The following is a 26,596-nucleotide window of genomic DNA, read 5'->3' as shown; positions in this document are numbered from 1 at the left end:
CTAAACATATGCCTGCCTAATGGCCCAGCAGTTCCACTTTCAGGTACATATTCAAGGAAAATGAATGCATATGTCCACAAAAAAAGACAGAAGACTGCTAGTTTAGCTTATTTCATAAAATAGCTCTAAACTAGAAACAACCGAAATGCCCATAAGTAGTAGAATGGATAAATAGTGGTGCATCCTTACGCATTCTTAGAAGATACGACTGATATAAACATCAACGTGGATGCATTTCACAGACTTAGTGTTCTGCTAAAGAAGACAAACATGAAGGAGCACATGCTTTACGATTCCTTTTATATGAAGATCAAGAAAAGATAAAACTGACCTACGGTGACAAAAGTCAAATAATGGTTTGACCTAGGAGGCACTAGGGAATCTTCTGGAGTTCTCTCTTCCCTTTTAAGTCATTGTGATCCACTCACCATTTTTTGAGTATTGCCTTGGACAAGCTTCTTTCCAAGCCTTTTATTTTTCCCCCAATTAAAATTTTAATTAAAGTAAAAAAAAAAAATTTGTCAAGAAAGTAAAAAGGAAGCCTACACAATCGGAGACAATATTTGGAAACTATACATCAGATAAGGGTCTAGTATCCAGAATTTATAAAGAGGTTGTTTATAATCTCAACTCAACAAAAAGACAAAAAACCCAATTACAAAATGGGCAAAAGACATGAACAGACACTTCTCAGAAGAAGAAATACAAATGGCTAAACGGCACATGAAAAGATGTGCAACTTCCCTGGCTATTAGGGAAATGCAAATCAAAACCAAAATGAGGTATCATCTCACACCCACCAGAATGGCCAGTATCAATAAAACAGAAAACGACAAGTGCTAGAGAGGATGTGCAAAAAGAGGTACACTATCCACTGTTAGTGGGAATGTAAAATGTTACAACTGCTGTGGAAGGCAGTTTGGTGGTTCCTCAGGAAGCTAAGTATAGAATTGCCATATGACCCAGCAATACCATTGCTAGGTATCTACTCAGAGGACTTGAGGCCAAGGACACAATGGACATTTGCACAACAATGTTTACAGCAGCATTATTTACAATTGCCAAGAGATGGAAACAACCCAAATGTCCATCAACAGATGCGTGGCTAAACAAGCTGTGGTATATACATACAATGGAATATTTGCAGCTGTAAAACAGAATAGTCATGAAGCATGTAACAACATGGATGGACCTTGAGGACATTATGCTGAGTGAGATTAGCCAGAAACAAAAGGACAAATACTGTATGGTCTCACTAATATGAACTGACATTAGCGAATGAACTTGGAGAATTTCAGTTGGTAACAGAGACCATAAGGAGATAGAAACAGAGTAGATATTGGGTAATTGGAGCTGAAGGGATACAGACTGTGTAACAGGACCGATTGTAAAAATTCAGAAATGGATAGTACAATCCTACCTAACAATAACACAACAATGTTAGTACACTGTATGAAGCTGAATTTTAGAATGATAGAGGTAGGAGGGCTGGGGACACAAATGAAACCAGAAGGAAAGATAAACAATAAAGAGTGAGATGGTATAATCTAGGAATGCCTAGAGTGTACAATGATAGTGACTAAATGTACAAATTAAAAAATGTTTCTGCATGAGGAAGAACAAAAAAATGTCAATATTACAGGGTGATGAAAATAGATGGTGATTCATATTTTAAAACTTTAACTTATGCATGAGGCTAAAGCAAAAAATGTTTATTTGATACAAAATTTATATTTTGATCAGTGCATCTTCTAACGTAACTTATATGGACAGTTTAATTGAATACCATAAGTACATGGAACTTTGAATAGGGCATGAGATTTTGTAGGTTTGTCCAGAGTGATGCCCCGATAAATCCCAGAGTGATTTGAACAGTGAATAAAAAAGTATTTGCAAATTCCCCTTGGGGGAATGGTGAGAAAGAGGGAAAATTCAACTTCCCCATTTGGAGAAGGCCTGATATTCTCGCAAGCAGTGAGGACAACAAAATTAATAGGCTGAACCCACAATCTTGGGGTTTGTTCATATGAAACTTACCCCCACAAAGGAAAGGCTAAGTCTACTTAAAATTAGGTCTGAGTCACCCCCAGAGAACCTCTTTTGGTGCTCAAATGTGGCCTATCTCTCAGCCAACATGGCAAGCAAACTCACTGCTCTCCCCTTCCCTGCATGGAACAAGACTCCCAGGGGTGTAAGCCTCCCTGGCAACGTGGGACGGGGATCCTACAATGAGCTGGGACTCAGGATCAAGGGATTGTGAAAACCTTCTCGACTGAATGGGGGAGGAGAGAAATGAGACAAAGTAGGGTATGCTTGCAAAATGATGTATATACCCTAGAAAAGCCATGTTTTAATTCTAATCCCATTTTGTAAAAGGCAGCCATGTCTTCTAATCCGTATTCAGTATTGTACACTTGAAACTGTAATCAGCTCATCTCCCTGGAGATGTGATTTAATCAAGATTGGCTGTTAAACTGAATTAGGCAGATGTGTGTCTCTACCCATTTGGGTGGGTCTTGATTAGTTTACTGGAATCTTATAAAAGAGGAAACAGTTTGGAGAATGAGAGAGACTCAGAGAACGCAGAAAATGCTGCAGCACCATGAAGCAGAGAGTCCATGAGCCAGGGACCTTTGGTGACAAAGAAGGAAAATGTCTCCCAGGAAGCTTCATGAAACCAGAAGTCAGGAAAGAAAGCTAGCAGATGATGCCTTGTTCACCATGTGCCCTTTCAGCTGAGAGAGAAGCCCTGACTATGTTCGCCATGTGCCTTCTCACTTAAGAGAGAAATCCTGAACTTCATCACAATCAGCCTTCTTGAACTAAGGTATCTTTCTCTGGATGCCTTTGATTGGACATTTCATAGACTTGTTTTAACTGAGACATTTTCTTGGCGTTAGAACTGTAAACTAGCAACTTATTAAATTCCCCTTTTAAAAAGTCATTCCATTCCTGGTATATTGTATTCCGGCAGCTGGCAAACTAGACCATAGGGTATCGATGGCTGAGAGATTTCAAATAGAGTCGAGAGGTTATCCTGGAAGATATTCCTACGCATTATACAGATAACCCCTTTTTAGTTTAAGGTGTATTAGAGAGGCTGGGGGGGGGGGGTTGCCTGAGGCTGTGGAGCTGTGTTTCAGTAGCCATGTTTCTTTAAGATGATTGTATGTATGGTGACTCTGTGGGTGACTCTTAGGCCTAATTTTAAGTAGGCTTAGCCTATTCTTTGCGGGGTAAATTTCATATGAACAAATCCCATTTCGCACAGTGACTGCGTGATTGTGAATACCTTGTTCTGGTAATCCTTTTGTCTTCGGTATGGACAGATAAAAAATATGGATTAAAAATAAATAATGGGGGAATAAATGTTGGAATAAATTGGGTAGAGGGAAATGCTGGTGGTCATTGAGAAGAAGGGGAAAAGGGTATGGTATGTATGAGTTTTTTTCTTTTTATTTCTTTTTCTGGAGTGATGTCAATGTTCTGAGAAATTATCATGGTGATGAATATACAAATGTGATGATACTGTGAGCCATTGATTGCACACCAAGTATGGAATATTCATACGTTAACAATTCATACGTTAACAATGTGCCATATGTTGATTGGTTTTATTAATAAAAATTTTTTTAAAAAGATGAACATTTAGAATTGATTTTGATAAGGAAAACACTAACTTTGAACCCCAATTAAACAAAATGCTATCGCAATAAAAAATAATTTCATTCCTCTCATTAGTATACCTGTAGTACTAAAATATTTTTTACTTTACTACTATTATAATATTTTAAGCCGAATAAAAATTTTAATTAAGAATGTGCATAAATTTGTTTTCTTTCTTCTTATATAAGTAAGCACCTACATAATGTCCTCAATTTTGCTTCTTGACTGATAAATCTTAAAATATTTATTATCTGGCCCTTTACAGAAAACATGACTCCTGGGATATACAAGCTTTTCAAAAAATGGGCTTGCATTTTTTTTTTCAGGTGGCTAAACAATTGTCTCAATACAATTCATCTTTTCCCTACTGATAAAAAATGCCTTTTTATTATATGCTAAATTCTTAAATGGTTTGGATCTATGCCTGGACCCTCTGTTTCGTTCTATTGATGAAATTGCCTCTGCATATGCTAGTTTCCCCTGGATTTTACTATTTCAATTATTACAGCTTTTTTCAAAAAATTACTTTAGCTTTTTATGCTTTAATATCTGGTAAAACTATTTCCCTCATTAACCTTCTTTTTCAGAATGTTCATTCTGAAATTCTGTTTTGACAATTCTAGATGCACAATTACCCATGTGAACTTCAGATGCAGAATATGCCGTTCACTGGTGTTTTTATTAGACTGTGTTAAATTCACAGATTAGTTTATGAGAGTTGACATATTTATGAAATTGAGTCTTTTTACCACAAAATAGGGTATGCCTTTCCATTTATTTAAGCCTACTTTTCTTCCTTGAATAATATTTTGGTTTTGGCACCTAGATCTAGCATATTTGTTTTTAAGTTATTCTTAGTTAGTTACTTTGTTATTGTTATTGTAAATGATACACATTATTCCATTATACCCTCCTAATTGACCATTGTTCATCAGTTTTTATATATTGATTGCACACACTTTGCTACAATTGTCTTATTGTTTCTATTAGTTTTTCAGTTAATGGCCTTGGATTTCAAGGTAGGCTATCATATCACATATAATGATAATTGTGTCTCCTTTTCCAGTTTTTATATCTAATTATTTATCTTCTGTAATTATGTAGCCCAGTACTTCCAAAGCAACATTAAATAATAGCCACAGGGGCCATCCTTGTCACATATCTAACTTCAGTGGAAACAATCTAGGACTTCCTCATTAAGTATGATTCTGGTTTTAGACTGACACATTATATTAAAGAAGTTGAATATTTCTTTTAAAAAATGTTCTTGGACAACTGGTTATCCATATTTTAAAAAACAGTTATAAATTTACCCTACCTAAATGCAAAACTGTAAAACTTTTATTAGAAAATAAAGATGCAAAAAAGCAGAAACTATAAATAAAAAGACTGATATATCTGATTATGTTAAATTTTAAAACTTTTTAAGCAAAGAAAAGAAGACATGCTATAGGCTTAGAGAATATATTTGCAACTCATATAACCAACACAGAAAAAGTAATCAAAACATGTCGAGAATTCTTCTAAGTCAATTTTAAAAGAGGAAAAGATCAACAAACCAATATAAAATGTCCAGTTCACAAAAGAAACCCAAATAGACAGAAAACATGAGATGAAGTGTGATCATGTATGTAATAAGGGAAAATATAAATTTAAAAAAAATTGAAAGGAAGATATAATTTTCTACTGAACAGATTCTCAAACAATAGATTTGGTGAGAATGTAAAAAAGCAGGAACTCTCATGCTTTATGATGCAAATGTAAAATAATAAAAACAAAAGAAAACAAGTAGAAGAGCACTTTGGCAACATTTACAAGCTTTAAAATGACTATACTCTATGATCCAGTCATTTCACTAATAGGCAAATGCCCTAACCTCTAATGTGTGCACAAGAAGTCATGTATAAAAATGTTCATGAAAACACTGGAAACAAATATCCAACAATCAGAGAAAAGATAAACAATTGTGGCATAGCCATACAACAAAATTCAGAATAACCTAACTGACCAAAATTGAAAACAGATAAATTAGAAAAGATAAACAATTGTGGCACAGCCATATAACAAAATTCAGAATAACCTAACTGACCAAAATTGAAAACAGATAAATTAAGATGTATTCATACAACAAAATTTAAATGGCAGGTAACACAAATAACTAGGAATATGTTTATCAACATGGATAAATCTCAAAATCAGATTTGAATGACAAAAAGAGTAGTTACATGGCATCCAGTGTGATACTATTTCTACTTATATAATGCTTTAAAACATGCAAAAATAACTACATATACTGTTTAAAGATAAATGTATACTTAATAAATATGTGCGGGAATGGTATATATAAAAAATTCAGGTAACGGTTACTTCAGAAAGAGAAGGTGGGGAATGGAATGAGAGGGGGGTATATACAGAATGTCAACTGCATCTTTGAGGATTTATTTATTTTAATAAATTATCTGAAATAAAAACTAGAAAAAAACAAAAAAGCAATGCTAAAAAATTATATCTCATACAACAATTAGATCAGTGGAAAAGAGGATGAAAGGCACAGAGATTAAAAAAAAACTACGAAGCAGGCACTGTTCTAGGCACTGGGGATAAGGTGTGACCAAGACAAGATCCTTGCTCTCCTCAAAACATATTCCCACTGTGGGAAAAGGCAATAAATAAATAAACAAGTAAACACATAGTATATCAAATGGTAATGAGTTTTATAAAGGAAACATATAGCAGACTGAGAAAGACAAAGTATGGGAGCAGGGAACTTGAGCTGTTACGTTATACAGGGTGATATTTAAGGCCATGCTACTAAAGACAACTTAGGGAATGTGCTGGTTTGAAACTTTTAGATACCCCCAGAAAAACCATGTACTACCAGACTTTTGGGTACAGTCCTTCTGTGGGTGGGACATTTTGACTAGGTTGTATCCATGGAGATATAACCACACCCATTCAAGCTGGGTCTTAACTAGCTTACTGGAGTCCTTTACAAGGGGAACATTTTGGAGAAAGCTCAGACCCAGGCATTTGGAGATGCTTGGAGAGCCAATAGAGAGCAGAGAGATGAAAGGAGAAGCTAAGTAAGATGCTTAGAATGAAAACAACTGGAAAACACGAGCTGAGAGAGCCACTGAAAGCAGCAACTGGGAGAGAAGGACAGCAGAGAAGACCATGCACCTTCTCAGCTAACAGAGGTATCCCAGATGCCAGCAGCCCTTCTTCAGAGAAAGTATCCTCGTGTTGGTACCTTAATTTGGACATTTTCACAAACTTAGAATTGTAACTTATAATTTAGTAAATCCCCTTTCTAAAAGCCAATCCATTTCTGGTATATTGTGTTCTGGCAGCTTAAGCAAACTGAAACAGGGAGCAACACTAGACAGAGAAGAGAGAGGTCCTAGGACTGAGCCCTAAGCACTCCAAAGTTCAGAAGTCAGGAAGATAAGGAACTTGTGAGTGAGGCAAAGAAAAGAACTAAGAGGTCATTGGTGATACTGAAAACAAATATTTTGGTATAGCAAACAGTAACAAAAGCCCACTGTGAATGAGTTAAAGAAAAAGAGGAGCAAAAGAATCACGAACTCCAAGTACAGACAATTCTTTAAAGTTTCGTTATGAAGGAAACTGAAAAACAGTGGCTGAAAGGACATAGCTCAAAGGAGATGTGGAATAAAGAAATACTCTTTCTCTTTCCCTGAAGATGAGAACAATTACATACATCTGTATGCTCATGGGAATGATCCATTAATTTCATGGGAAATTAATGATGCAGGACAGAAAGGGACTAATTGCTGGAACAACTGTTGGAATACTAAAGCCATGAGGGGATGGGATCTAGAGCACAACAAGAGAAATGGGTCATTGGATCAGACAGTTTATTCATTAGTAACAAAATAGAAGGCATGAAAAGTCTCAAAGAGATGAAGTCTCTCCCTTCAAAAATTTCAGCACAGTAGAGGAGAAAAACAAGTAAAAACTTAGAAAAATATGAAATCGATTGAAAAAACTGCTATGGGGGCATAACAGAAGAGTATAACTAATTCTACATATGGGAAGGGAAGAGAGAAGAAAAAGAATCAGAAAGGATTCATAGAGGAGGGAATGCTCTAATTCACAAGACAAAGATAACAAAAGCATTTGGCATGTGACAAAAAACGGAGCCCAAACCAGCACAGCAGACGACACTACAAAATTAAGGGCTGACTTCCCCAACATGGGACATGACATCCCTGGTGGCATGGGAGATGAACCCCAGGAATGAGCTTGGTCCTGGGACCATGGGATCAACAATGCCATCCTTACCAAAAGGTGGAAAAGAACTGTACCACATAAGGTATCAGTGGCTGAGAAAGTTCAAATAGTCAAGAGGCTACTCTGGAGGTCACTCTTAGGCAAGTTTCAGTTAGATATCACTACCTATCATAACTTGCTAACCCCAACCAAAACCATTCCTGCTAATGCTAAAGAACACCTAGTACAATATATAAGATTCTACAACAGTTTCATGCAGTAGGGTAACTTTCCAGAAACCTACAACCTCCAGATGGGACCCTAGACCAGACAAGTTCTGAAATGCAGAAGGGCCAGCCTCTCCAGAACTTGAACTAGTTACATTTCCGTATCCCATATTACTGACAGCTCCTTTCAATATGAAAAAGTTAGAATGGCCATAGCCCAAATACCCTTAAAGAGTGGTAGGATGATCAAAGGTGATGATGGAGTTACACAGAAAAGGAAAGGTTTAACAAATGAGTATGTCTGCTGAATTATTATACTGATATTTCTTTTAATCTCCAGTATTTTAGAGAAGCTAGAAGTAAAAACCTAATGTGGAGACAAGCAAACTCACTGCCTTCCCCCTCTCTACATGGGACATGACTCCCAGGGGTGTGGACCTTCCCGGCAACGTGGGACAGAAATCCTAGAATGAGCTGGGACTCAGCATCAAGGGATTGAGAAAACCTTCCAGACCAAAAGGGGGAAGAGCGAAATGAGACAAAGTATCAATGGCTGAAAGATTCCAGAGTCCAGAGGTTATCCTGGAGGTTATTCTTACGCATTAAATAGATATCACCTTTTTAGTTAAGATGTAATGGAGAGGCTAGAGGGAACGGCCTGAAAATGTAGAGCTGTGCTCCAGTAGCCATATTTCTTGAAGATAACTGTATAATGTATAGTTGCTTTTGCAATGTGACTGTGTGGTTGTGAAAACCTTGCGTCTGATGCTCCTTTTATCTACCTTATAGACAGACGAGTAAAACATATGGATTAAAAATAAATAATAAGGGAAAAAATGTTAAAATAAATTTAGTAGATTGAAATACTAGTGATCAATGAAAGGGAGGGATAAGGGGTATGGTATGTATGAATTTTCTTTTTTTTCTTTTTCTGAATTGATTCAAATGTTCTAAGAAATTATCATGATGATGAATATACAACTATGTGATGATATTGTGAGTTATCGATTATATAACAAGAATGGAATGATCATATGGTAAGAATGTTTGTGTTTGTATGTGGTTATGTTTCATAAAAGAAAAAAAAACTAATGTGGAATTGTAACCCATACCAAACTCTAAAATCTGTTCTACAACTAGTTGTTGCAATGTGCTTCGAAATTTATTGTGTTTTTTTGTATATATGTTATTTTCACAAAAAAGTCTATTGTGATGATAAATGCACAAGTATATGAAAATAAAAATAAAAATAAAGGAATTTCAGTCCAAAAAAAAAAGTAAGGGCTGAAAAAATACAAATCCATTTACAGTCTAATTACCACTCAGTGCCTATTCAATAATGTATTTTCATACAATAGCATTTAAGCTACCATATATATAATAAGAGCTATTTAATAGGGTTACTGTAAAGATTAAATCAGATTATCTATGTAAACTACTCAGCACAGTACCCACTACATAATAACACAACAAACACCAGCTATTATTATTAGGGTAAAAAAGTTTAATAAAGATTAATAAAAATACAAAATCTCTCTAAAAATCTTTCCAAAGGAACAAGCGAATTTCCAAACTCCAACCTATTTCCTACTTTTCTGAAAACAGTTTAACCCTAGTAACATGTTTACTACAGTTACTAAACTGTACTACAGTACAGTTTAACAGCCATGTAATTGAGCCATAAAATTATAATCTACTTAATTTCCTTTAATTTTTTTTTTTTTTTTTGCATGGGCAGGCACCAGGAATCAAACCCAGGTCTCCAGCATAACAGGCAAGAACTCTCCCTGCTGAGCCACCATGACCAGTCCAGTTTCCTTTGATTTGGATAGGCTTAATGATTGACTTCATTCTGAATACCCATATGAACATGAGACTGATAAAGCATCTTCCTGTTTGCCACCCCAGTAGAAAATATTCTAGAAACAGACCAAATCACCAGAGGTCACCCTACATATCTGCGAAACTCATAATGACTGGGCCCACATCCATGTATCCAGTAGAGAATAAACAGGTTTCTGAAGTATCTTATAAAATGGTAATGATTAAATTATGATACATCTATACAATGGACTTCTACGCAGACATAAAACATACTGAAAACACTTAATGAAATAAGAAAATATCCATGATGTTGTTAAAATAAGGTGTTATACCATTTTAAAAATACATAAATTATAAATGCATAGGGAAAAAACACAAAGATTATAAAGAATATTAACAGTGATTTTAAAATGTGTGGAAGGACTATGGGGAATTTTTAAAATTTATTTTTGTTATCTAGATTTCCTACAAGGGCCATATAATACTCTCATTTATTGTTAGTTAAGGTGGACATGTTTTGATTACTAAAAACATAAAATACTACAAAATTCAAATCCCTCCTTCATTTCCCCAGAGATATAAGCTTGTTATCTTTCCTTATCAGTTCTATACATATTTAAGAGTAAGAAATTAAAATTTAGGAACATATAAAAGGTGGGTAGGGTGCTTTTTGTATGTGTGTGTTTTTTTCTAAAAATGGAATATACAATACATGTTGTTTAACAACTGGCGTTTTTTCATTCAACAATAAGTCATAAGATTTATTAATGCTACAATATGTAGCATACATATAAAATCAGCTATCTTTTTTAAAGCTACATACTGTCATTGTAGAACTGTATCATAACTCAATCTTTAGCCTATCAATAGGCAATAAATTTAATAATTGTGAATATATAAAAACAATGGCTAACAACTGAATGCTCACTATGTGTCAAACACCACAAGCTTCTACACGAATTAAGTACTATTATCTCACCACAGATACTACTACTGTTTGTATGATTCGTATTTCTTCTTCTGCAACCTGCCTATCCACACTTATTTTCACTGAAAAATCAAATTTTTTTTAAAACTGGCCAAAATACAAATAGATCAAATTTGTAAGAAATCTCTGCCAAAACATCCTCAAGAGTTCAGTGAAAATGCCTGGCCTGTAGATGCTCATGCATTCTTATATTCTAAAACTATCTGAGAACCTACTATGTGCTAGACACTAAGTAAACAAAACATACATGGTCTTTCATACATGGTCTCCATAGTCATGTGCTTTTAACTTAGCAAATACCTGTTAAACTGAGTTAATAAGGAGAAAGCAAAAAGAAAAGTGAAGAGGGGAACACAACAATCAGAGACTAGTACTATATGCATCACCGCACACAGTTCAATACAAAATTACGATTGCTTCTTAAACTGGTTTTGCCACATCCTATTAATCTTAGACAATACCTTCAGATAAATCTTCTTAAAACACTGCTTTACTTCTATCATTTTCATGCTCAAGAACCCACAATTTCCTCTCTTTTAATATTCACCAAGTATACTTCATCCATTTTCTACATTAGCTATTTCAAACCTCATCACTCAAGGCTTCTCTCTAATTTCCACTACTTCCCTGTAACTTCTCAGGACCACTTAAAAAGACCTCAATTTGCTTACTTTACAAAAAAAGTAATAATAATAAGGTCTATAAAGCGAGAACTCTTTCAACTTCTCATTACCTGCATCCACACTCATTACACCTTCCTCCACTTGAATACAAAGTGATTTTTTCTTCCTTCGCTCTAAAGTCAATCCAGGTAGTTCTTAATCCTGTCACTAAACTACCATCTAAGAACCTTGTTCTACCTATTATCTCCTTCAACCTCTCTACTCTTTTTTTCTCAGGCAATAAATATGTTCACATATCTACATTCTTGAAAAAATCTATCCCCTAACACTATGCACTGCTTTATCCAATAACCTCTTTCCATCCCCTCTCCCTTTACAAGCAAACTTTTAATAATGTCTACCTTGTTAGCTATAAATGTCTCACTTCCTGTTCACTCTTCAACTTATTGCAATCTGCATCCCTACCAATTCCTTGAAACAGCTTTCAACATGGACAATAATTTCTTGGGTGTTATCTCCAGAAGATTATTTTCAGTCCTTTTATTATTTGAGCTCTCAGTACCAATCTAGCAAAGATCACTCGTTACTTAAAGCATTCTCCTTCACTGACTTCTTCATTCTGCTTTCAGACTGTTTCTTTTCAATTGTTTATAGGCTGCTCTTCTATCTTTAAAGATCCTTAGCCTTATACAGAAGAGGTAACTTGCTCAAGGTCAAACAACTAGTAGATGGGAAGTTAGATATTCACTTATCTCTATTCTAACACTCATTACACATAATGCATTTCAGTTTCAGCATCCTCTCCCTGCTCCACTACAGGGGTTTTCAATCAGACTTTTGAAGAAAAAGTCTAATTGAAAAGTCATGAGCTCCCTTAAGGCAAAAAAATTCTTACCATCTCTCAGTCCTTCAAAAACAAAAACAGGGCAGGCCACGGTGGCTTAGCAGGCAAGAATGCTCGTCTGCCATGCCAGAAGACCGGGGCTCGATTCCCGGTGCCTGCCCATGTTTAAAAAAATAAAAAAAGATTCTTACTAGCCCATCAGCCCGCATTGAAGAAATCTGTTTAAGGAACAGTAACACACAAAAGATATGTTTATAAAGTCATATTATTATTCAGAAGATTTCACGGATTTCACCCTTAAAAGCACTCACTTTACTAAATGAGCTTGAACTTCAAGAGGTAAGACCTAGCTTGCCTCTACTTCATATTACAAGGCCAAAAATTCAGATATCAGACTGAATCCAAGGAATCAGATGGTATCAAGCTCCTAGAATTTATAGACATGTAAGTACACAATTATTTCTCTTGCAGCTCTTGGTGCCTATGATCATATTAATGTGCATTGTGTATATAAATATAGTTGAAAACAACAAATAAACCCATGTTTTTCCCTTCCCATCCAATATATTAGAGAATTTTTTTGCTTTGTTTTCTGATGTATAGTTGCTTTCTGATACCTTCAATCTGCCTAAGGCTTTTCTGTTCAGAAGTGCGCTACCTCACTTCTAACTATTTGGGAGACCAGCAGATATTAGTCATAACTGTATTCTCAATGCAATTGTCTTGCTCACTTGGACTGTGATCCTTCTTCAAATATTAAGAAATAACAGGGTACCTTATTCAGGTCTTTTGACATGTTCTTCTCTCCTCCCCCACAGAAACACAGAGCTTTTTACAAATAGGTTAAATATGGAAAGTGTTTTGCACTTATTTAAGTCAATGTAAATTCCTAGTATAAGTGCCCTTCACTGTTAAAAAATTTTCTATTTTGACTATCATCACACTAACCCTGTCCACTTAGAATTTCCACTCTATAGGACACATACCAATGAAGAAGTGAACAACAGTTTCCAATTTAATTAAAGATTAAATCCTTACTCCTTACAGAAAAAGAGAAGATCAACACTTATCAAGCATTTATACAGGTCCCTAAAAAAGTGTAAGAGGTGTCCTGAAGGTATGCCCAACATTTCAAAATAGCTGAATACAAATTCTATATATACAGAAGTAAAATTCCACAGGCTATTCCTTAATAAACGCAGACTGGTAAACAAATCCTTCAAGACAGTATTTCACCACAACATTCCTTTAAACAGGTCCTCCTCTGGTTTACACATTCAAGAAGACAAAATTATTTGATGGGATATGTACCGTCATGGCCCAGGTACAAAGGCTACTGAAATACGATGGAAGGAGGGTTTAGTTCTGCCCTGGGAAGGTTTCAGATATAATATATGAGCAGCACCTGGAAGGATAATTCAACTCTCTGGGCTGCAGATGCCTGATAATGTCTGTTTCTGATTACAAAATTGGACAGAATTTATCTTACATTTGTATAAATCCATAAAGATTATCTAGTCCTGAGGTTTTTCAGCTTTATTTTAAAGTAACAAAACTTTTTCTTCAAAAGTCTAATTGAAATCCCAATATATAACCTAGGTAAAAATGGACCTGTTCTTTTGAAAGGAGAGGAAGGGTTATTGGAAAACAACGTTCTACTCAATCTGCTGTTTTAAAATAAGAAAGTTGAGACACTAAGACAATTATTTGACCAAGGTCACATAATGACAGAAATGCAACAAGAGAACTTATTCAAAGAACATCCTTAAGCAGCATCTCTTTGAAGTCTTTCCTAGCTTTCTTCCAAGGAGGAATTTACCACTTCTTACTTCATTCCCCCTTATACTAGAATGTACTTCCATTATGGCCTCTATAAAATTGTAGTGCCCTAATTTTGTTTTTAAATATCTCTCAGATCCCTCTACTATATTGTATGTTCCCTGAAGATAGGGACTATCTTAACCATCTTTGTATGTCTAGCACCCAGAACAAAATGCTATTTATCAAATTGTATTCGACCAAATCTCAGTAAAGATTCAAGATAGCTCAGCACCTGGCACACAGTAGGGGCTTAATAAGTATCTGTCAATTTGAATTTGCTGAAAACGAATTCATTAAATCAGATACACAGCACATATTCTATAAACATTAGCTATTATGTAACTTTATATAGGTAGAAAAATAAACTGGACCCATTATTAAACACTAAGCTGGAAGGCAAAAACTAAGCACCTTTTAACTTTTCAACATGCTCATTTACGAATTACCAATACAACCACCTCTTTGGTGAGAAAAAGAAAATTTAGCCCACTAATAAAGACCTTTTGACTCTGCAGCCTGAGAAAAGTAATAAGGGTTATATGCTGTTAACCTCTAGACTTGGAGTGAGAAGAAATTAGGTTGGTCTTAAACTGGGGCTAAATCACTTCTTTCTGGACTTCAGTTTCAGCCATCTCTCAAATGGGACTGGTGAAGCATGGAAAAGATTATCAGTAGGTTTTTTCCTGCTCTAACACTGTAAAGGGCTTATAAGAAATTAGGACCTCAGAATCCTTCAGCTTTCAACTCACTCTGGATAAGAACTTTATAAAAATCAGCAAATATTATGCTGAATTTGGTGTCAGACGGCCAGGGTTTTAGTATCAGCTCTGTTAATATTTAGCTGTATAATTCTGAGCAAGAAGCAGACCTCTGAGTCTGAATTTCCTCATTCTGTAAAACGAAGTTATTGAACATGATCTCTACTTAAAACACATCACAGTCATGACATTCTATAAAATAAGCTACTTCTTCGAATGAAATATTCAGGTGGGAATTGATCACCAGTTATTAGAGATGTTTAGAGGATTCCCACATAAACCAAAAGTACAGAATTTCAGGATTAGAAGAAACCTTAAAAGTCTTTGAAGCGCTCGCTAATACACTCCTGGAAGAGGACTAGTGATGGGGAACTACCTATGGAGACAGCCACTTCATCTTAGACAGCTAAAACGCAAAGTTGAAGCCACATCATCCCCTTGTACCTTCAACCCATTAATTTTACTTGTCTTTCAAGGCCTTCTCAAATAAGTGTTGACAGTGATAATATCCTCTCCAAAATTAACGCTCCCAACTCCTTCAACCTTTCCTCATAACATACAGTACCACAAGTCCCTCAACATCCAGTCTGCCTTCCTCAGAGAAACCTCCATTCCTGCTTTAGCAAATGCCAAAATTACTCGGCCCATTCTGACAGCCTCCGATTCTCTGTGTAACTATAGATTTCCCACTTCTCCAGAGGCCAATACATGGAAGCCCTTAACTACCCTTGCCACCTCCACCCAAGAAGCATCTGGTGTGGAAAAAGTATGCTCCTTACGCTCCTTCGGGAGATAAGGAAACAAGAACAGATACGGTGACAGCGGCAGCAGCACAGAGGCCCGCGACCGGTTCTCCACCCCTGTCCAAGCCTCCTCCCTCACCGGTATTGCTTGGGGTCGCTGGGAGACTTGACGATCTCAGGGTCTCCGGCATTGCTGACAGACCCCCTCCGTCTCTCCTCCTCAGATTCGTCGGCTCCTAAGCGGGCAACCCGGCCGCTCTCGCCTAAATCCTGCCCATTGGGCTGCAGGTCAGGGCAGCTGCAGGTAGACTTCGCCTTGTTCCTTCCAGGCATGATCAGCGTAGGAAAGGCTCTGGAGACAGCCGAGTCTTCACACCGACCCCGAGCTTCGATTCTCCACAGTGCCGCGAGCTCCCGCCCGGCCTCACACCACAACTTCCTCCCGGCAGTACAGACTGCAGCAACCGTGACTCCACTCAACATTCACCACCAAGCTGGAGCGATGGACATCCCTCTCCCAAAGGCCCACCTCCTCCTCCTACTCCTTCAGCCGCTCCTCCTCCTCCTCCGCGTTCCAGAGGCGGTGGCGGCCGGCGCTGGTGCTGCCGCAGCCGCCTGGGAGGACAGGCCTGAACCCCTCCCCCAATCCGATGTCTCTCACGCCAACTTCCCTCCTCCCCGCCCCGCCCTCCGGGCCACCGATGACGCTACCTATTGTAGCCAATAAAAATGCAAGAAAACAGTCACGCGCACGTAAATAACCAATAGGAACGGGGGGGAGGAGAATGAAAGGGATCGGGCCGAATTCTCGCAGCACCTAGCGAGCCCTTCAAAACCTTGGATGGGCGGGGCGAGGAAGAAGAGGCGGAGAGAGTGGCGCGGAGGACGACGGGAGAAGCGTGCCAGGGGCCGTGCCGCGTTTGTGACGTACGGAGAGAGTTGATACAGCAACCTGGTAGGGCTCCGCGGTTCAGAGAAAAAAAATTCCCTTGATGAGGAAAACCGAGAAGTGAATGGAGAGAATGAATTCAAAAGTTTCTGTCCTCAATTCGTATCACATTTTGTGTACCCTGCCCCTGAGGTCTGGGACGGAGCCTTCGACCGTGACTCAGCATGTACAAAGAATGTAGAACGCCGGAAATCTTTTCCTTGGCGACTGAATGGAGGCTGTTCCGTAGCTGATCTGACCGACGGAAATAGCCGTTGCGCCTTTAACCCCTAGAGTCTGCCAAACCCTTGTGCTAGTTCGTTTTCAAGGCCTGAGAAAGTGCTTGAAAGACCGGTCTGGCTATGCTTACAATTCTGTGCGAAAACAGTTTTTCAGCTTCCCTGCAGAGTCGAGCCCACAATCTACCCAGTCTTAAAATTCAGCAGACTTTTATTGAGCAGCTACAGTGGATCAGTCTGCTGCCCTCAAATGCTTGTTTCCAAAGGTATTTCTGCTTGTGGGACCTTTGGTGGGCAAGCATGTAAAATGCGGCTGAAACGTAGATATGCGTGGGAAATACAAGACTGTTGACACATGTAATAAGATACATCCTGAGACGGGTGTGAAATCCTAGGATAGAGAAGGAGTGAAGTGAATATATATGAACCAAGGAGAAAGGCTTGAAACAGGGATATGCATTGATGTTGAAATTTTAGTTTTAACAAATGTTGATAGAACATCTCTCAGCCGATAACTCTCAAATTTACATCTCCAACCCCCTGGCCTATTCTGAGCCCCAGATACAGGGAATAAAATAGAAAACAAATATAACACCCTCCCTTCATAGAGCTTGCATTTTAGTGGGAAGAAACCCAAGAAATAAATGATGTACTTTTGTTTATCTAATGCCATAAGGACGGCTGATGCAGGATAGGAAGATAAGGAGTTGGGGAGGAAGAATGTAATGATCCAGACGGGAAATGATGAAACTAGAGCTGTGGAGGAGGTAAATTAATTGAAAAGTATTGTTGAAATATCTCAGCGTGAGTTTTCATACGTGTTTTTGAAACCGGAGCCCTGCTGACACCAGTCAGCCGAGCCTGGGTTCCAGGTTCCTGGGCGTCTCACTGCAGGAAGGAATTCAGAGATGAGATAGAAGTAGGTGTAAGCAGTGAAATTTATTAGAGAGAGAATACACGTTGAAGAAATTAACGTGGACATGCCCAAGCTAGAGACACCCTTGAGTGGAATGGGTTAGCTCGTTTTATAGGGAGGTTTTTTCTGTGATTTTCCATCTCCACCTTTGAACACCAGGTGTCTTCTTTGTTCGAGGAGGATATAGCTCCTTCCAGGTGCTCGCGGAGCGCCATCACAGTATTCAAAATTTATTTGGGAACAAATGTTTAATAATCTTTATGAACCCGTGCTTTTTGTCATTTTAAGAATCTGCTTTGGGCCCATGATTTACCAACTTTTATGGTTTGAGGAGGTTTATGGGCTTTAGGGGATTTTTTTTTTTTTTTTGAGAAATCTTCACGTGTATACATTCTATACATGGTGTACAATCAGTGTCTCATAGTATCATCACATAGTTGTGTATTCATCACCATGATCATTTTTTAGAACATTTGCATACTCCAGAAAAAGAAATAAAAAGAAAATAGAAAAACTCATACATTCATACACCTTCCCCCTCCCTCTCATTGACCGCTAGTATTTCCAAGTGTCCAATTTATTTTACCCTTTCTCCCTTCTGCTATTTATTTATTTATTTTTATCCATATTTTTTACTTTTCTGTCCATACCTTCGATATAAGGAGCAGAAGACACGACAGTCACATTCTAAGTGTTATCTCTTTATGCAATCGTCTTCAAGAATATAGGTTACTGGAACACAGCTCAACAGTTTCAGGTACTTTCCTCTAGCCATTCTAATACACCATAAACCTGAAAGGGTTATGTATATAATGCGTAAGAATAACCTCCAGGATAACCTCTTAACATCAAATGTCTCAGCCACTGAAACTTTATTTTGACTCATTTCTCACTTTCCCCTTTTGGTGAAGGAGGCTTTCTCACTCCCTTGATGCCGGGTTCCAGCTCATCACGGGATTTCTGTCCTATATTGCCAGGGAGATTTTTACCTCTGGAAGTCATGTCCCATGTAGAGGGGAGGACAGTGAGTACACCGACCAAATTGACTTAGAGAGAGAGGCTACATTTAGGCAACAAAAGAGGTTTTCTGGGGGTGACTCAGGCCTAATTTTTTTTTTTTTTTTTTTTTTTTTTTTAAAGGAAAGACAGAGAGAAGGAAGGAAGGATAGAAGGAAGGAAGGAAGGAGGAAAGGGAAACATTTTTTCTAAACATTTTCTTGTTTTTATTGTATTCTGTTTCTCCGTTTTTGTTACATGGGGTGGGGCCGGGAATCGAACCGAGGTCCTCCGGCATAGCAGGCAAGCACTTTGCCCGCTGAGCCACCGCGGCCCGCCCAACAGGCCTAATTTTAAGTAGGCTTGGTCTGTTCTTTGCAGGGATGAGTTTCATAGGGACATGATCAGCCTATTGATTTGGTTGTCCCGACTGCTTGTGAGAATATTAGAAATTTTCCAAATGGGGAACTTGAATAGTTCCTCCTTTCTCCCCATTCCCCCAATGGGACTTTGCAAACACTTTTTTATTCATTGCCCAAGTCACTCTGGGATTTATCAGAGCATCACACTAACCTAGACAACCAACAACATCTCATGCACTATTCCAGATTCCATGCACTTATGGTGCTCAACTAAACTGACCATACAAGTTAAATTAGGAAATGCACTACCCAAAATATAAATTTTGCACTTTAGAGGAATTTTTGTTCCATAAAATTTGCAGCTGTGCATTAACACTTTTTTACCCTTTCTCCCTTCTGCTATTTATTTATCAAGGAGATGGATAGGCATCAGGGACCACAGCCTCAATGCCCTATTCTATCCTGCCTCATTTTCAAGGATCGGTTTTTAAACTAAGTAACTTCACTAGATTACCTCTTTTGGAAGAGTGTTTTTTTCTTTCCAGTCCGTAGCATAGCTTTCCAGTATATAGTAAAGCACTCAGTCAGCAAATGTTGTTGCATAAATACATGAAGTAACATTTTTTTAATATTGAGGGTGTTTTTTAACTCTCCAAAGCAACACTGCCATAAGTTCTTAAGAAATCTAATTCAGCCAGTAATTAGAATTGTCTTAGAACAAACAGAGAGAGGCCTCATCCTAGATGTGACCTGTTGGTTTTTCCCTTTAAAAATGAGACCTCTGAATTTATAGAAAAGGTCATCAGACTTGAGAAATATGGTAACACCCATGGTGAGTCATTCATTTCTTTATTTAACCAATAAATATCTCCTTAACTCCTGTTGTATAACAGGCACTAGGACTAGAATGATAAGCAAGAGATTTCTCTGTTCCCTTGGAACTTACAAAAGAAGTAGTGGTAAAGACAAATATTAAGCATAAACATTTCTTTTTCATTTATAACTGTGAACAGTTCTAGAAGAAGAAATACTGGGGAACCGGACCTGGTCAGAGTTTCTCTAAAGGAGGGACAGTTAAGCTAACCTTTGAAGACTGTATAGAAATTAGTATGGGAATATATAGGAATAGAGTTGTTCAAAAGCTCTGAGAAAGCAGGTCAGTGTGGTTAGCCTGTAATGTGCCGGGAGCAAAGAGGAAGAAAATCACTGGCCAAGATCATACAGAATCTTCCTAAGAGTAAGGAAGACATTGTCTTGTCTATTTTGCATATTATTAGATTCACAGCATCTGGAACAGTGTCTGGCACATTATAGGTTCCCAGTAAATAATAACTGAACAAATGAGCAGCATGTGGAATACAGGTATTTTCTGGCTAATGTATGAAAAATAGATTAGGTGGTAAGGGGCAGGAGTAAGACTGAAATAAGAAGAGAAAGAACAGTGAGGAGGCTATTAAAGTAATATAGGCAATAGAAGGTAATAACTTGGATTGAGGAGTGATAGTAGAGCTAGAAAGATGTAGACAAGTATGTGATATATTTAGGAGGTAAAGTTGATTGGATTTGGATACTGATCAATTTGTTGTGGGAAGATGAAGAAGAGAGAGGTGTCGAGTTTAATTCCCTGGTTTTTGCTTTTCTGGGGGATAGCTGGTGATGCCAGTATCTCACTTAGTAAGAAATTCTGAAAGGGGAGCAGATTTGGGAGAAGAAGAGCATGTTTGGTTTTGGACATGTTATGTTTGAGTCATTTGTGAGCCATATAAATGAAAATCAGGTCTGGAATTCAGCAAAGAGTCCTAATTTAGAGATACAGATTTGAGGTTTATCAGCTTATAGGTAATAACCAAAACCTATTGAATGAGATCACCTACTGTTCCAACCCAGCTCTTGAAGGACTAGGGTCAGTGCAGCCCCAGCTCAAGAACACGTTTGGTACAGAGTTAGACGTGAGTTTTATTAGAACTTGTGAACAGAAGATCTTCCCTGGTGGCAGCCGTCCAGAAAATATGAGAGCCACATGTTGCCAAGGTGGGGGCGGGGGGAGGGGGGATGAGTACACGGGACAGCTTATAAAGGGTTTAGGACAAGTACATTCTGTAGGGTATGAGAACAGTTTCAGCAGGGTCTCATGACACAACATTTGGAGATGTGACACAGGGGCAACAGTGATCAAGGAAGAGGAGTTTTAATGCTTTACAAGATAAGTGGTTTATGATAACATCTGTACATTCTTTCCTCCTTGAGGATGTCTGTTGACCTTTGACTTCTGCCCTGGTCATGTAGGTGGCTATGTGCAATAACTTACCCTCACTATGGAAGGGGAGCCCAGGCCCTGGCGCTGTGCACCTACATCAAAATTGTGAAGTGAAAAGAGTAAAGTCCAAGGACCAAGCCATGAAGAATTTGTTGAAGAGGAAGTACCCCAAAAAGATAGAGAAGAAAGTACCAAGGGGGTAAGAGGAAAATAAGAAGAACATGATATAACAGGAAAAATACATCTTCAATGCTTGGCCCAATGTAATTCTGATCCTAGAGCAAATGTCAAAAGTGTCTGGTTGGGTGTTAAAATTATAAGAACTGGAGAGGGATCTCAGAATAATTTAGTCTGGCCTCTTCAAAAATAAATATGAATGCCTATCCAGATAGAGGAAGTTCACAAGCAACCTGTGCCACAGCTAGGACTTCCAAACCAAAACTATTATTTCCCATATAATATAAAGATTTTTCTAAACTTGATTTGAATATCATATTTATCATAAAGACTATTCCTCACAGGAAATGGTTAAGCTATTACTTTTTCATAGGAAATTGAGGCATTAGAAAGTTAAGAAGAACTTAAGATTCCCAAGAAAATTGAAGAGCACAGATTGTCACTTTAACCCAATTTACTCAGATTCTCTTGGAGTATTTAAATTGTTTTTTCCATCTCCACTTTATCTTCAACCACCCTATACACCTTCCCATTTTTACATCAATGTTTCCCTTCCCATCAGGTTTGGTGACCCTTATTCCCTTTTGTGATGAGAAACTAAAAACATTTCATTTCTATGTTACATACCTATTTCTGAAAGTTATTTCAGTCAGCGCAATGGCTATCTAACTCCCAGAAGGACATATCCCAGCCTTATTCCTAAAAATTCAAAGGCAAATTATTCTTAACCCCATAATCCATCTTGTTTATATTTGCGGGTCAGGATAAGTTAAAACTGTAAAGTCTTGACTCTGGGTTGAATAGATTGGGAGTGGTATGAGCTCATTAAAGTCTCAAGCCCAAAATTAGCTCCTGTTCTATTAGTGTCTAAAACTTTCCCTAGTGATTCACTGTGCTCTTAGAACTCCTCTTAAATGCCAATAACATCCTTGGAAAGAATGAAAAACCATATTCATTTTGTGAATTAATTTTCCCCCTTTTTTGAAGCATACTCCAGACAACTTGAGATCACCATGAACGTTGGGTGAGTAAAGAGGTTGCTAAGTATGGGAGAAAAGGCATAAAAAGAGGAGGCAACAAAAGAAATATCTCCTTACAGGGTTCACACTCTGAAAAATCATGCCTTTGGACCTCATTATTGTGTCCTGATTGCGCTCCACATTTGGCAGCTTTGTTTCTAGGTCAATAGAAGATATGGTTTTATGAAGTCCTCCTCTTGTGAGACCAAATGAATGCACAACATATCAAGGAATTTGTGTGAACATAAAAATAATTTTCTATTTCCTAGGCTATAAACATAGGTCTAGGAAGAATTTGTTATTCGTACTTTGAAATAAATTAGGAGTGACCCTAAAAAATACTTTATGCCAAATGAAAGGTTATTTTATCACAAATCCAGTAAGTGTTCCTCATCTTTGGTCTAAAGATACAGATTTTGAGACTCTGCCAGGAAGGGAGAATGTGAAGACACAAAATGATACTTAAAATAGATAAATCAGGTCATGATACTGCCCTTTTAAAAATCCATTATTGGCTTCCTTTGCACCTTGAAAAAAATCCAGCTACTGACCATGGCCTCTAAGGCTCAGTGATTTCTGGCCTCTGTTTTTGTCTACAGTCTCATCTACCTTCTGCCCTTTCCTCCAGTCACACTGGCTTCTGAGGCAGGATAGAATAGGACATTGAGGCTGTGGTTCCTGATGCCTCTCCAGCTCCAAAAGTGTTAATGTACAGCTGCAAACTTTGTGAAACAAAAATTCCCCTAAAGTGCAAAGTTTATATTTTGGGTAGTGCATTTCCTAATTTAACTTGTACGGTCAGTTTAGTTGAGTACCATAAATACATGGAATTTTGAATAGGGTGTGAGATTTTGTTGGTTTGTCCAGGTTGGTGTGATGCCCCCATAAACCCCAGAGTGACTTGGGCAGTGAATAAAGAAGTGTTTGCAAAGTCCCATTGAGGGACTGGGGAGAGTGGAGGAAATATTCTATTTCCCCATTTGGAAAATTTCTGATATTCTTGCAAGCAGTGGGGACTATCAAATCAATAGGCCGAGCCCTCAATCTTGGGGTTTGCCCCATGAAACTTATTCCTGCAAAGGATAGGCTAAGCCTGGTTAAAATTCAGCATATGAAGATAATTCCTACCTTAGTGCCATTGTATCTGCTCCTCTACCTGAACTGTACTTCCCTTAGATTTTGCATAGCTGGCTTCTTCTCATCAGTCATAACTCAGCTCAAATGTCAACTCTTAAAAGAAGCTTTCTCTAACTATTCCTTCTAATATAGTACTTATTATCTGAAGTTAGTCTATTTATTTATTTTTTACTGTCTATATATGTGCTCTTTCTAGACTATAAGCTTCTTTGAAGCCCTGGACCTTTGTCTTTTTCTCCACCATATCCCAGCATCAAAAACAGTTGCTGCCTGGGACCAAACGACCCCCACCTGAGTGAGTCATCTAAGCTCAAGTAAAAGAGGGAGAAGAGTGGAGCCAACCTACCCTGTCTGAGTGAATCATCTATGCTCAAACATCTACCAAGGAGGAGAAGGGGAGAGTAGTAAAATAGTTAACAAAAATTATAAAAGGAAGAAAAAATCTATAAAAGCAGATTGCCACAAGTTTCAGTTTGACATTGCTACCTACCATAACTTGCCAAACCCCAGCCAAAGCCATTCCAGCCAATCCTAAAGAACACCTAGGGCATTATATAAGATTCTACAAAGGTTCCATGCACTAGGGTAATGTTTCAGAAACCTGCAACCTCCAGATGGGTCTCTGGACGAGATAAGTCCTGAAATGCAGAGGGGCCAGTCTTTCCAGAACATCAACTAGTTCCATCCCCGTATCCTATATTATCTACAGCACCTTCCAACATGAAAAAGTTCGAATGGCCATAGCTCAAATATCCCTAAAGAGTGAGGAAAAAATCAAAGGTAATGGTGGAGTTATACAGAGAAGGTAGGGTTTAACAAAGGAGTATGATTGCTGAATCATTATGTTGATATTTATTTTAGTCACCAGTATCTTAGAGCAGCTAGAATTAACAAAATTAAATGGTGGAATTGTAAAAACCATACTAAACTCTGAAATCTCTTCTACAACTAATTGTTGCAATGTGCTTTGAAATTTATTGATTTTTTTGTATGTATGTTATTTTTCGCAAGAAAAGAAAAGAGAAGGAAGAGTATAACAGAATATAGGATTTAACAAATGAGTATGACTGCTAAATCATTATATTGATATTTCTTTTGGTTTTCAGTCTTTTGGAGCAGCTAGAAGAAAAAATGAAAATTGTGGAACTGCAACCCATGCCAAACTTTAAAATCTGTTCTATAATTACTTGTTAAAATGTAATTGGAAATTTATTGCTTTTTTGTATAAATGTTATATTGTACAATAAAAATATTAAAAAGAAAAAAGTATATTTCTTCTACTCTCCAGTGTTTGGAAGCAGTTAGAAGGAAAAATCTGAAATAGTGGATTGGTAACCCATTACAAACTCTGAAATCTGTTCTGTAACTACTTGTTGAAGTGTACTTTGAAAATCATTGCTCTTTCTTTCTTTTATTTGTATATATGTTATATTTAACAATAAAAACTTTCTTTTAAAAAGAAAGCAGCTTGCCCAACAATGTCAGGGCCACTTACCTCTCACCTCTCTTTGTGAAAGAGTACTGGTATGTCTTCACACATACATTCCTAATAAACTTTCTACCTGGTTACTCTAAAAAATAATAATAATGTCTGGCATATAGTGGGTGTTCAATAAATACATGTTTAATGAATGAATGCTACAGGAAGAAGAGGGAACAGGTGACGTGTCCCTAAGGAGACATCCTATCATTGGGCCTGGGAGGAAAGACACACAGATAAATACTGGTACAGCAAAGTGTTTAAATGTTGTGGGAGGAACAGAGCAGCAGGAATTTAAAAGACTTCCTGTTTGCATCCTGCCTCCATTTTCTTTTTGAAACACGATACACAGTCAATACTGTGAATGAGTGAATAGGGACAGTTATGGTTTCTGCTTTCATGGGAATCAGTAAACAAGACATTTGCTTCTACTGTTCATTTAAATTCAAGCTCAATTAGAAGTTTTCATTTCTTGAGTAAGTATAATACTTTGTGCCCAGCACTTTACTTACATTAAATAATTTAATTCTCTCAACCTAAGTCTATTATTCCCCAGTTTACAGATGAAGAAAAACACACAGCAAAAAAAAGTAGGGCTACCAAAATTACAAACCACATGTGTTTGATTCTGAAGATTATATTTTTCATCTATTAAGCGCAGTCTGTCAAATATCTAGAATAAACAATTCTAAATCATTAACTTGATCACCGACGTTCCTTGTTATGGTTAACCCCTAGTCTCATTTTTAAACCCAATATGCAAAGTAAAAAATATCATAACTTACATGTCCAAAAGGGCCAGTTCATAACTATCATTAAAGAAGCATCTGTCTTTTGGTCTGCCTACCTTCCTTCCATCCTTCCCAATAATTATGTCTAAAAGCCATGAGGTATGGCTAAGTAAGCTAGACACCTACGCCCAGGATGTAGGTAAGCAGATTGATGAGAGGTGATGCAGTGTGAACAATATGAGGAGAATGACCATGTAGGCTGATGGTGCAGAGTATTAGAGCCCAAGTAGAGTGAGGAAAGGAAAAGGAGGGATAGCAATGGCATTAGGATATTGGTTACATATTGGAGTGATACATCAGATAAATATTTGAGGATAATTGGAATTGGGTTTCTCACTCACTGAGAAAGAAGGTAGTTTCAAATATGCAAAGGGAAATAATTAGAATGACCTCTCTGGTGTTGGATTGAAATTGGAGGTAGTGTGAATTCACGGTTTTCAATAGAAAGATATAAAAATACAGATGTGGATGTGTTTGAGGTGTGTATATGTGTGTATGTATGCATATATTCCCCAGCTATGTTTACTAAGAGGACCTGGGAACAGTGATACGCCAATAGCAATGAGC

The 26,596-nt window shown here is 37.6% G+C and overlaps 1 protein-coding gene and 1 long non-coding RNA gene across 10 annotated transcripts in view; one reads left to right on the top strand and one right to left on the bottom strand.

Annotated features, from left to right (window-relative positions):
• NRDC (nardilysin convertase) overlaps positions 1 to 16,605 on the bottom strand; it is a 182,988-nt gene extending 166,383 nt beyond the window's left edge. For 4 of the 6 annotated variants that reach the window (XM_077149676.1, XM_077149677.1, XM_077149674.1 and 1 more), the window contains exon 1: positions 15,867 to 16,605. In XM_077149676.1, coding sequence (XP_077005791.1) covers positions 15,867 to 16,210 — 344 coding nt within the window. In that variant the 5' untranslated portion in view covers positions 16,211 to 16,605. The remainder of the gene's footprint in view (positions 1 to 15,866) is intronic. The other 2 variants (XM_077149679.1, XM_077149678.1) reach the window with 2 other exon arrangements.
• Positions 16,328 to 25,314, top strand: LOC143674249 (uncharacterized). 4 transcript variants are annotated; one of them, XR_013170976.1, is made up of 5 exons: positions 16,328 to 17,160; positions 17,571 to 17,661; positions 21,455 to 21,624; positions 22,590 to 22,626; positions 24,010 to 25,314. It is a non-coding gene; the product is annotated as an uncharacterized LOC143674249 (long non-coding RNA). The 4 variants fall into 4 exon arrangements; XR_013170974.1 differs by lacking the exon at positions 17,571 to 17,661; XR_013170975.1 differs by lacking the exon at positions 17,571 to 17,661 and having other exon boundaries at positions 23,955 to 25,314.
• The last annotated feature ends 1,282 nt before the right edge of the window (positions 25,315 to 26,596 follow it).

The sequence above is a fragment of the Tamandua tetradactyla genome, chromosome 2 (genome assembly GCF_023851605.1).
Source record: "Tamandua tetradactyla isolate mTamTet1 chromosome 2, mTamTet1.pri, whole genome shotgun sequence".
NCBI classification, from domain to species: domain Eukaryota; kingdom Metazoa; phylum Chordata; class Mammalia; order Pilosa; family Myrmecophagidae; genus Tamandua; species Tamandua tetradactyla.
The sequence above is the reverse complement of the archived record's forward strand: the minus strand, read 5'-3'. Positions and strand labels throughout refer to the sequence as shown.